Raw genomic sequence first — 12,351 nt, forward strand, 5'->3', positions numbered from 1 at the left:
GGAATCCCAGGCTGTCTCCACAAGTATACGTGAAACCAGCGCTGGGGCAGCAGCAAGAGAACTGTTTAGAGAAACACACGTGAATAATAAAGACTAGTGCAGACTTTTAGGGAGAAAAGTAAACTACTTCAGTGAAACAACCAGGTCCTTCCTACTCAAAAGGAAAGAATTAGGAGACTCTCAGCAGCAGAAAGGGTGGAAATTCTCCCCAGGGCCCAGGCCCCTCCCCAGTAACAGTCCTGGGAAAAGCTCACAATTCCTAAAGTGTGGGGGGAAAATTGGCCTGATTACCATTGCTGTTTCTCCCCAACTCCCACTCTCCCAAAAAACAAAACCAATGCACTTCCCTTTGCTCAGTGCAATACCTACTACCAGTGCTGCTAAAACCAGGGACTTTGCTCGGGCATCAAGATGCTGAGCAGGGCCAAGCAATGCAACATAGTCTGTAGCCATAAAAAGCAGCAGATAATTGCTGCCTAAGAATCTGTGAGAAGAATTCTCACCCTCTCCCTTGTCAGTGCTGGTAGAATTCTTCTCCTGTCCTCCTTTCTAGGGCAAGGACCACAAGCAGCAGCACCAGATAGACAAAGACTATTAAAATAATTTTGATCATTTTAAATGCAGGTGGTTTCCTTCTCTGGAGTTAGCTCCATTTAGACCAATGTATTGAGAACTCACTTCAGTGATGAAGGTTTCTGCTCTGCAATGGTGGTCCACATTGTCCCTGTCCCCATCCCCCATACTGCAGAAATAACCATACTAGCACATGGGTTTTACACTTTCAGGTAGCACAGGTTGGGCTCCAGCAGGGACTGAGCCTCAAATGGTTTTTCAAGAACCTTTTTAACCAAATTAGTTTCCATTCATACTAGTGGGAAAACTGTGCTGGCTAAAAAACAAGGCCCTATCCCTTTTCTCAGCTGTAACGTAGACCAGGCTTCTGGCTCTCTAGAACAGGACTGCCCAGCCTGGCCCTAAAAGGGATTAACTAGTGCATTGACCACCTTCCCCAAAGCCTAAATTCTCCCCAGCTGCTGGAGAAAAGGGATTTAATTCCTGACCCTTTTCTACACTCAGACAGCCCTTACAGGGAGAAGGTGGTGGTTTTGTTGTAAATCAGAGTTGATTCCCCTCATTTCAACATGAGCCAACAGGGTGGTTCTTTGGGAACATTCTAACATTTTGGTTCTTAGCATATATGGACAATAGACAAAATCTGACCAACCTCCAGGGAGTGTGGGTCAGTATCAGAGCCAAGGTATCTGAGAACAGAATGACCACACACAAGCCCAAATTTCAGGTCCACACTTTCCCCAGCACTTCACGAGCCTGCTTGATTTGTCCACGGCATCCTCCCATATTTTGAATTTATGTAAATATTTATTTTTGTGTGTACAATACCATGAAGTAGCAAACCTTTTACAAAATGTTAACCACAGTCATTTGTGAAAGTCTTAATGTTAAAGAGAGGCAGAGACAATCGCTGTCCCAGAATTCTCTATATAAATTACTTAATTGTTGCCTCCACTCCTTTTAAGAGGCCATCAAGAACATGTAGCCATAAATTGCCAGCCAATTAACCAACAAAGACATTGCCCAGGGGCTTATTATAACAGATCAATATCAGATACAGTTTGTTTAAAATTGTATTTATGCAACGTCTAGCTGTTTTAACCAGATCACCCTAGAACTTCATGTTTAGTAGCTCTTCATATTTAAACCACTGGTAGAACACAGTTGAGACTTATGATTGCATAGGAAGAAGAATTGACAGCCTACTCTGTAACATCAACTAATGTTCCTAACCTGCAGCTGGATGGCACAAAGATTTCTGAAGCCCTGATGACAGTAGTACCTGTGACAAGTTGTGAAACAAATGGGATCCACTACATATTGGTGTCAGGGAAAGTTTTATGTAAACTGCATCTTTAGTTTCTTTGGAGCTATCTCCAGAGAACATCTCAGTGCTCTAACTGATCCTTACTCAATAGTGGTTCTTCTCTACTCAAAGGCTGTTTCACAGCCATCTTCGTAAGTTTTCACTAGATATTAAAGTGTTAAGAATCTCAATTTACAATTCTCAGTCAGAAGGACCGAGCAGGAGCAAAATACCCTGGCTTTCCAGGCTTTGTGAGAGACAAAAGGGGAGCACTGGGTTAGCAGATGGTCTGGAAAACCAGTGATGGAGAAGATAAACCTCTCGTCTTAAACATCACCACTACCACCACCACTTGTACACAGGGAACGTTCAGTTCCCAATGACAGTGTTTCAGCAAGGGAAGTGTTCACAGGATTCCCAGCAGACGTGACCTGTACCTCCCCACTCCAAAGGGCCACCTTCTTCCCACAGGTGGCCATAGGATTTAGTACCAGTCATTTACAAAATGCTGCTTTGAACTCAGAGGGTTAATATACTTTTGATTTGTAATTTTTTGTAAAACTTTTTACAAGGTAGCATAGTATTTCACCAGAATACCAACTACAATCCGTCCATGGTCTGATTTTTATATAATTTAGTGGTGCTTTAGAAACTTTCGTTTGGTTGTTTCAGAGCTGTACAGCTCAGTTCTTCGCCTGTATCTACCTAAGACCAATGTGAACCTTTGTATTTTTGCTCCTAATTTTGGACTCAGTGAAAGTGTACTGTTTACATGTACAGAACTCCCAGCCCCTGTGTGTTCTGCAAGACCTGCTGTTGAAGAGGAAGATGCACCTCATCCAGTTCATCTGCTTAGCAAAGCCACAGAGACACTGACACATACTCAACCACCTTAAAAAACACAAAACTGGGATGTGCTGCAAGAGATTTCAGTGTTTGCACAGCCTCACACACTTTTAAGTGATCAATTTAAAAAATAGCTGTAGCTTAAAATTTGAGAGCTGATCTGAGAGGGTGAGGTGACCGTAAACAGCCAGGACCCCAAACAGAAATAGAACCATATGATGGTACTATTTCACTGCCTTTCCTCCCTGACATCCCAGGCATGAAGATGAACGCTACCTAGCTGACTTTAGGGGTCCAGTTGAGTCTAGAACAATGCTCAAGCCTAGTGGAGGCCAGGGAGAAGGGGAAAACCCCTCTTTCCTTTAGCACAATTGAACACATTTTTACTGATTCATGATTAAATCATCTAAGATGTTAATTTCAAATAAAAATGCTAGGAGAGTATTCTCTCTAGAGACACGGGAGCTCCTAAATGGAGTAGGAGGCAGCTTGTTTAGAAAGTTAATACATTGGGGCGGGAGGGGGGCGCGCTCAGATACTGAGCATATGGCACTTAAACCACCATGGAAAGAGAATCCAGCTTCTAAGGTGACACTTTATTGCTTAATCAATTGATTCATTTCTAAATGATATTTTTGCAGATAGGCACCTATGCAACTTAATGTGGCTCTTTTAAGCAGATGAGCACTTCCTCCTCAATAAGCTCTATAAAAATTTGTGTTATATACTGTGGATTTTTCCAGTAAGTGTGGCTTAATATTTTAATTCTTAGAATGTGTGTCTATTATATGTGATGCAACTTAATTCTGTTCTGTTTGTGGAATGATTAGCACAGGCCAACTCCCTGTCCCCCTCACTTAACAAAGACCAATGAGCTGTTAATCAAGCTGTTATTTCCATGGTATTACTTGCTAAATGCACTGATTTCATAAGTATGTGGAATCCTTTTTTTCTTTTGAATCTGTATATCATATATAAGACTGAATCTACTTAATAAACACTGTATAACAAACAGGACTCAGACCTCCAGTGTCAAACACAGCTATGGGTCACTTTTACCTCTTGCTTGTAAGGCTTTTTCCACCAACTGAGACATATGGCACCAGCTGTCTCCCAAGTTCCCGTTAGAGATCTCAGATTTGCAACCCAGTGTCAGTCTGTGACCTAACACATGGAACGTCGGTTTGATTGTTACTGGTACCAAGAACAGCTTTCAAATTTAGGTGTTTTAAAAAATAAATAAATAAAGTACCTTCATCACTCAGGTACCTTAAAACAAGCTGTGCTGTCTCTTCCTTAACAATCAGCTGCTGCTAGTCTTAGATTTTAGATAGCTACCTTACTAGTCACTACTGGGACTGTCAAAGCTGTTTTTTGACAAAATGAAATGTTTTGCTAAAAGTATCTGCTTTCATGGAAAAAATTTTTGCTTTTCCCAATGAAAAAAAATTTTTTTTTAAATGAAATTCAGTATTGTCTATAAAAAATAGTTTCCTGACCAACTCTATTAATTACATATAATAAATAAATAAATACTTTGCATTTACATGGTACCTCTGTACTAAAGGATCTCAAACCACAATACAGTTAAACCTCACTAATTCACATCAGTGATCTGGTGACAGAGGCAGAAGGCCTAGGAAAGACAGGTATGACAGGTTTTAAAGAGTCAGATTGTATGCTAAAACAATAATTTCCATTGCCCTACCTTTGATTCCAGAATGGGCAGAGCTTCCCCAGCGACAGACAAGAAGTTGGCTGACGGACGCTTGCAAGGGAGTGACCAGGAGACCCATTGTGAATGGCTGAATATTGTACATTAATAAGCGGTCTATAAGAAATAGCAAGGAGAGGACATCCTAAAATGTATTTAACAATTCTATATTAGTTGTAATTATTCATGATATTTCATAATATATACACTAGTAAGTATGTTCTATTGTGTGTTTTGAAAGCATAATGAAGTCTTAGTAATACTAGACCTCTACTCTTAAATCTACACTGAGTAGTGAAGAACCATTCTAATTATGGGGTGTGGGGATTAGCAGGGTCCTACTGTGCGTGTATACAAGTGAGTTTTGAGAACAGTTAAAAATACCTGTCATTGTTTCAGTATCTCCACACCTGCAAATGGTTCTGTTGACTCAAGGAAGTGATGGATTTTGCGGTTACTTCCCAGCTAGTCAGTCATCCCATTACGACAGGATTACACACCGGAGCATTGCTCAGCTGAATGCAAAAGGCAAGTAGGAGGTGTTCAGTTTTTTTGAAAAGTAAATTCTATTACTAGAAAAACATTATGGAGAAAATATTTAAGTATTCTTCATATTAGACCAATGTGAGACTCCAGCAAAAAATATTAGGGCTTACCTTAAAACCAACTGTGAGATCTCCCAGATCCCTGCTACTCCAGAGACAGCTAACTCTGCTACTGTCAGACACTGCACCATCAGAAACACAAGCGATTGACTTCTCAGTTTTTCAGCCATTATATTTAACATGTCTAAATGGTGAGTTTATGGATTTTTCACAATTAGATCAAGTTTTGTTTTAACGGACGGCCCCATGTCAGCGCACCCATGCTTCTAGGCCTGCTCAGCTACAAAGAACTTCAACTGATGGCAAAAACAACACAACAAAACTTGTCATAAGCAACCACTTGACTTTTAAGAACACTACATTGCCAAAGCATCAGAGTTTAGAATCAGAGGGGTAGCCATGTTAGTCTGAATCTGTAAAAAGCAACAGAGGGTCCTGTGGCACCTTTAAGACTAACAGAAGTATTGGGAGCATAAGCTTTCGTGGGTAAGAACCTCACTTCTTCAGATGCAAGTCTTACCCACGAAAGCTTATGCTCCCAATACTTCTGTTAGTCTTAAAGGTGCCACAGGACCCTCTGTTGCTTTTTACAGAGTTTAGAGGATATTTAAGGTCAACGGGTTCCTATCAGAGTTCCGTTCATATTACTGGAGGGATTGCTTTGTCGTTTGATCTATATGTAAGCCTCAGTTCTATCTCAACACAATGTGCTGTGAGACTAATCTACAATTTAAAACATGAACCTTCTTTCCCACTTAGAACATGATGTATCCTCATATTAGGCAATAGCAGCAAAAGCTCAGCTATGTTCCTCTTTCCTCCTATCCTGGTTGGTTTTAGTTTTTTCTAACAAGCAAACTAAAGAAGCTACAGGCAAGAATGAATCCACTACTGCGAAACTAACATACGCAGTTACCTAGGAGTGAATTAGGTGCAGGAGCCACCAGAAGACAGCAGCACTGTAGAATGTAAATCATAGAGTTAGCTTCCGTACTGCAGTATCTGTATCTATTCCAAATGTGGCATTAGGTGAGTTATCAGATCATTCGCTTTGTTGAAATTCCACTACAGTGAAAGCTGGATCTACTGAATAGAGGCGTGTGATCCAACAGCTGACCTCAGTGTAAAAGCTCTTATTAACCTTCCCTCCACCCACCCCCCAAAATCACTGCCTAGAAGAGAAACAAATGTATTGACAATCTAAGCTTACAGCTAGTTTCAAGTGTTGTAACTGGTACCAAATCATTGCATTGCTTTGAAATCAGCATTTAAAATCCCATTAATCCAACAATTTAACCAGACATTAGAAGAAAATGCCATATAATAGCAAAGACCATATTCCTGCTTAGGAATACTTAAGGAATTCCCTAGGTAGGTTCTACTGTGTGTGGTGCATTACCACCAATAAGGTGAATATCCGGGAGCAATGCCATTGCAGAAGGGCTTGTACAGCAGTGAACTTTGCTCTGGCAAGAAGTCCAACAACCCAAACTACTTGTTTTGTGCCGTAAGTACTTTTACTTCACTTGGCTCATATACATTACTTGCAGTTGATGCAGTGTCTTCAATTATGTTAGTATAAATGGCATACTGAAGTTCAGACAAGAATGACAGTCCCCTTTTGATCAGCTCAGCTTAAAGCTTGTGAGGACACTGCCAAGGCAAAAAGGAAAAACTTTGCCTTGGAAAAACAAGTGTTCTATGGCAAGATGACATCAAACTGGTAAGTTCCCGAGCCCAGAACACCAAGCCCATTTCAGAAGAAGAGGATTGAAACCACACATGCAGGTTTTACAGAATGTTTATTTTTCCAATACCACAAGGGACATACAAGAGCAGGGCCCCGCTGGAGAGCTCTGCAGACCAGACCAGCTTCAATCTGTACCCTACAGTGGCCCCAAAGGATACAGAGCCAGACTGCCCCAGCTCTGCTCCCTATCTTTGGTAAGCAGGTTTTCACACCATCCCCTCAAGACTTCACTAATACTGCATTTCAATTCACCCCCGTCTCTCTCTCTCTCTCCCATTTCACAATATCAAGCTGCCACATGGGTTATGGGTAAACCATTTCAGAGACGAAGAAGCTTTCTGCAGCCCACAGATTTTACACTCTCTACAGCTCTCAAACAGGGAGGTCTACAATTAAAAAAAAAAGCATAGTCAAGAAAGAGGTAGGTAGGAGCTAGGACTGGGGTGGGAGAAAGCTGGTAAATGAAACTGTAGGTTTGCTTCTTCCCCACTTAGAGCAACCCATTCCCGAGAGGCAATCGCTCAAAGGAGGGTCGGTCCATTTTTCTGCTCGCATCAATTCTGGATAGGTAAAGGCTTTCACACCTTTGCACTGCAGCTATAAACACTGCTCATGGAGACTCACCAGTTATGACAATGACCAGTAACTGCTATAGAAATATTTTTTAGAAGAGCGAGGAGCAAAATACATCCAGCTCAGAAAATCAGGGCAGGTCATCCTTGAGATTGCACATTGCAGTCTATCTGCCCACAGCAATGCCATGTAGGCAGAAAGGGAGGCAATCTGAACCAAGAGTGACCCCTTTGCAGGTTCAGCCTCACATTAGGCAGCACAGAATACAGTGGCTTTGACTACAGATGTAGATTAGTAACTAACACCACTTTAATGTAATACTGCTGTAGAGTCTGAAAATAAAGAAACAAAAAACCCCTTTATGTTCTATGTACATTACATCCATTTACAGAATTGGCCAGTACTGTGTACAACATATAAATACATGATCAAACAGATGCATAGAGGATACTTACAAGAATCAAATAATTCACTTTATACATCCAAGAATGAAAAGTTAAAATATATAAAAAAAAAGGAAACACCGTTTAGAATGTAAAATGACCATCACACACAGATGCACAGCCAGACACTTGCAGGTGGTCAGATGCTGGCATGGCAAGGTTCTCATTGTAGGGCTGTAATATGGGGAGGTTACCGGCCACACTAATGAACTCCTTGGCTTTTCATACAAGTTTGTAGCAACGTTTGGCCAGAAGAGGCAGCCTGGTCCAACAGTTCAGTCAGGTGCACACAGTTCCACAGGCTACACATCTTCCTTCAGTCCAACAGAAGGCATTGAAGCTGGCAGCCACTACCATTTGCTTCTTTCATTCCCTTAACTGGCTCCATCCAATGCGCCATCACCCATATATGGCTCTTCAGCCACCTGCTGAGTGTTTTACTGGTTACTTGATTCTGCTGTAGCATTCAAAGTACTGCACAGCCACCACCCACAGAGAAGCTTCATGTCCACATTTATTGTACAGTAGTACTTTTCCCACACAGACAGGGAACGGAGAGTGGAAGACTGTATTCTGCTCTGCTAAGGCATGGCCGGGACTAACCTAGCTCAGCCCTTAAAAACAGAGAGCACTCTGTTCCAGTTCCTTTGGATGTAAAGGTTTCCTTTAGAAAAGGTCCATGGATTCCCAGAGCAAACTGCCTCTCAGTCAGGTGGTAGCCTCAGCATGTGGGCCCAGAGCACAAATCAACATTTCCATGATGGTGTTAAGCAGAAGATCGCTCCAGTAGGGCACAACCCACAGATGGGGGAGTGTAACTGTGAGTAAGAAGAACAGGTTTTGCACTGTGAATTTTAGTGGGAAGGCAAATCAACTCTCTCACCAAAACTTAAAGTGTAATATTGTCTCTATTATAAACTGAATAATATTGTGTGTACAGGTTTTAGGGTCAGTTATCAAAATACACACACTAAATATACAATTTTTCTGATGGCCATAATTTATTATCTCACCACAAGGCACAATACACAAAGCTTCGAGGGTCCTATACAGTCGTCATGACAAAATGCCCCACATCCTTTACACATAATCATGGCTTTAAGGCTGCAGGAACATTTGAGCGATATTTCTTCAACACTGCTGCTATCAGCAAACATCTGCACAGAAAGGGACGTATTATGGTTTGCAGCAAAGTTCGCTTTGTGGCTTAGCTGCATCACGCTTCCAGCAAGGCTTCTGGGAAAAGCTGGAGTTGTGTTGGATGAATAATTAAAGCTGGTGGAATGAAGCTGCAGCTTAGAAAGCTTCCCATAAAATGCTTGTTTGATATTGAGCTGAGAGGGGATGGAAGAAGGCTCCAAGGGCTGATTGAGTCCTTTTCCTGGTTCCCTTGGTAACTTGAAAAATGGCAAGTCCATAACAAGGGGAACACTCTGCAAATGCTCCATCAGTTCCACAGGGTTGTGTGCAACATCCTTCCTGTTCTTCACATTACCCTTGGCTGGGCCTCCACAGGCCAGTACATTCTCATTTTTTATTCCTCCTAGGGTGTTTGCATGTTGCTTTGAAGGCCAGTCTTCCCTGACAGTTGGTGCTCCTTCTCCAGATGCAGAGCTCTTATTTAGTGGAATCTGCTTGCTGGGGGACGTGGTTCCCATGGTTGCAATGTGCTCCAAAGCTCTTGGATGATGCAATCTAGTAGCAGTGTTGCAGGGAAAACCAGAACCAAAGAGCTTTTTGCCCTGGATGCCAACACAACTTTTATTAATTGAGGCTCCACCGATCCGATTTGGACCAAGAGAGGTTACATTTGGAGATAAAAACCTAGGTGCTGCAGGTGGATTTAGCTTTTCAGGGCTTTCACTTGTAATAGTATTTGTTAGTGGATTATGCTGTGGGACACCATGGACTAGGGGCAACTCTTTTTGATCTTCAAAGCTACAGGAAGATGATGTTCTTTCTCTAGGGCCCAACTCTTTAGGTTTCTGAGAGCCACTCACCATACTTGCCAGTTGGTTTGGAGAGCTCAAATTAGGGCCAACTTTGGAATGCTTGTCTGGAACATCAGGCTGGTTCTCCATGCTTTCTGTTTTGGGCAGTACTGTCCCAGAGTTGCACTGTGTTTTCTGAGGATCTCTTAAAGCACTCGGAGAGTGGAAATCATCACTTCTGCTTAGGTCACTTGTATTTATTCCCACATCTTGGGAAGACTCTTGGTCAAAGCAGCAATTGCTACTTCTCTCCACTTGTAATGAGTGGTTTTCTGATGGCCTGTCCAGAAGTGACTCTATAATTTCCAACTTGATGCTGGCATGTGATACTGGTAGAACCTTTTCCAAAGAAAGGTTCCCCTTAAGTAACTGCATCACCAGAGGGTTGTTGGCTTCAATAGAGGATATGGGCCGAGTGGAGCCTGGTGGCTTTTTCTGACTCTCAGAAGGTTTTTGAGGAAGAGGTGTGTGTGGTGCCCATCTCTGAGGCTGAGACATGTTGCTCACCATTGTTACTGACGGCAAGTCCACCACGTATGGGAGACTCTCCGTTTTCACAGAAGAGTCCGATCGAATCCCTTCATCTCTCTCAGTGTTGCACTTATGGGTGGCGTCTCCTTTTCCTGTAGCCTCCTTAAGGTGGACATTCCTGAAGCATATATCCACCTCCACATTCTCATCAGTTAGATCAGCTTCAAAATCTGAAGCGGTATCTGTTGTTTCGCTATGCGTACTCTGGATTTCGTCATCTCCATTTGTCTTAAATCCTTGTGTCTCTCTCATGCGTTGACACACGTTTTCTGTGTTTGCTCCTGATGGCCTCTCCCACAGATGTGGAAGTTTTTCAGAGGTACCTATTCCATTCTGAACAGTTAAGCCACCAAGTGAAAAAGGTTTCACCAAAGACCCTTTATTCTGTTCTCCATTCTGTAGTGAACTTTCATGCTGTTTTCCTGTCTGTAGGTGTCTGAAGGCATGTAACTCTGAGCCCATGTTCTCCATTCCAATAGTATTTGTTTTTGAATCATCATGATCAGTTACACATTTTCCTTTGGGTGGATTTGATCCATTAAATCTAGCTTCAATTTCTGGCTCATGTGGTTCTTTACCATCTGATGAAAATTCTGGGGTAAGGCTAGAATTATTGGAGAAAGTTTCCTTCGTAGGAGAATTACAATTCAACTCTATGGGAGTGCCTACATCTTCAATTCTTGGTACAACATTGATATCATCTATGAGATAAACTGCAGACTCCTGTACCTGAGAACAAAACAGACCATTCTCAGGAGGAACTCTGCATTCTTTCTTATTACTCTGCCCTTCCTGAGAGGCAATATGAGGTGCATTTTCAGTTCTTATGTCATGGAGGCGCTGCTCAAAGTTCTCCTCCTGCCCCAGAGAAGCTGCAGTGTCAAAAGATGGCCCAGTCAAAGCATCACCAAGCTGGCTGTTAGCTAAACCGTCAGTATGTTGAGCAACATCTTCTGTTCCACCTGAGATAACATCTGCAGCATGTTCAAGAATGAAGGCTCCCTCACCATTAGGAGTGTAAGGGTCCCGTTTTGCAGGTACAGATAAATTTATTTTAGCTACCTGCACAGCTACCTCAGCAAAGTTAGTCTTTTCGCCATCTAGATGGAGAGGCGGCAGTAATTGTGTTCGTTGTAGATCTGACGCACATTTTCCATGAGTTCTCTTTGATCTCCTGTACTCTGTATGGCTACTGGATTCTCCTCCACCACCTCCTTTATCGGTGCTGTTCCCTCCTCCTCCTGGCCCACCCCCACCTCCAATGGCAGCTGTAGCGGCCTCTCGCTGGGCTCGGGCTTGCAGAGCACGAGCTTTAATGTCTGCGAGTGTTCTGGCACCAGTTCTGCCCCGACCAGAGGACTCCGTGTTGGGGATGATCCTGGGGCATATCTGGTAAGCGGGCTGACCCTTAACCACCCAGGGTGGTTTGATACGTGAAAGTTGAATCTGAAAAAGAATCAGAAGAGAAGATGTTAATCTAATACTTGATAGTCTCAGAAAGCAAAATAGTTTAAATCAGTTCACTGAAATTCAATATATTTAGTTAAGATTCCTAAAGGAAGTGATTTTTGGCACAGTGGTAGTGCTGCTGCCCTTAGCCTCTTGATGAGGTCCTCAAGAGGTTTCTACTCAGGCTCCATATCATGGTATCTTTTAAAATCCACTTTATAGTGAGATCATCTATGTCATTAGCCACCAGACAAGTATTAAACTGATGGCTTAAACACTAGCTGAATCTGGACTCTGGAGAAGAGAGAGTTTTGATTTTTGTCAAGCGTGATCCATTCTCGCTGAAATTAGTAGGATGGCAGAGCTGCAATTCCACCTCCAGGGGAGTAGAAGTGTAGACAGGAGGATTCCATCCCACATGGAGGAAGGTGGGGAGTCTACAAGGTTACAATGAGAAGGTTTGAAAATCTTGACTGCATTAAATCAGCCCATTTCAGGAATAGCCATATCTGCACCCACAAAACTACAAATGAGCTGTATAATAAAAGAGGCTACTCTGCATTCTTGTCC

The 12,351-nt window shown here is 42.4% G+C and overlaps 1 protein-coding gene across 1 annotated transcript in view; it reads right to left on the reverse strand.

Moving 5' to 3' along the window:
- Positions 1 to 8,789: 8,789 nt before the first annotated feature.
- ASXL1 (ASXL transcriptional regulator 1) overlaps positions 8,790 to 12,351 on the reverse strand; it is a 28,571-nt gene continuing 25,009 nt past the window's right edge. Inside the window, exon 13 of the mRNA XM_065414536.1 lies at positions 8,790 to 11,778. Within this exon, the coding sequence (XP_065270608.1) occupies positions 8,815 to 11,778 (2,964 nt within the window). The 3' untranslated portion in view covers positions 8,790 to 8,814. The remainder of the gene's footprint in view (positions 11,779 to 12,351) is intronic.

Source organism: Emys orbicularis, chromosome 12, assembly GCF_028017835.1.
Source record: "Emys orbicularis isolate rEmyOrb1 chromosome 12, rEmyOrb1.hap1, whole genome shotgun sequence".
NCBI lineage: Eukaryota > Metazoa > Chordata > Testudines > Emydidae > Emys > Emys orbicularis.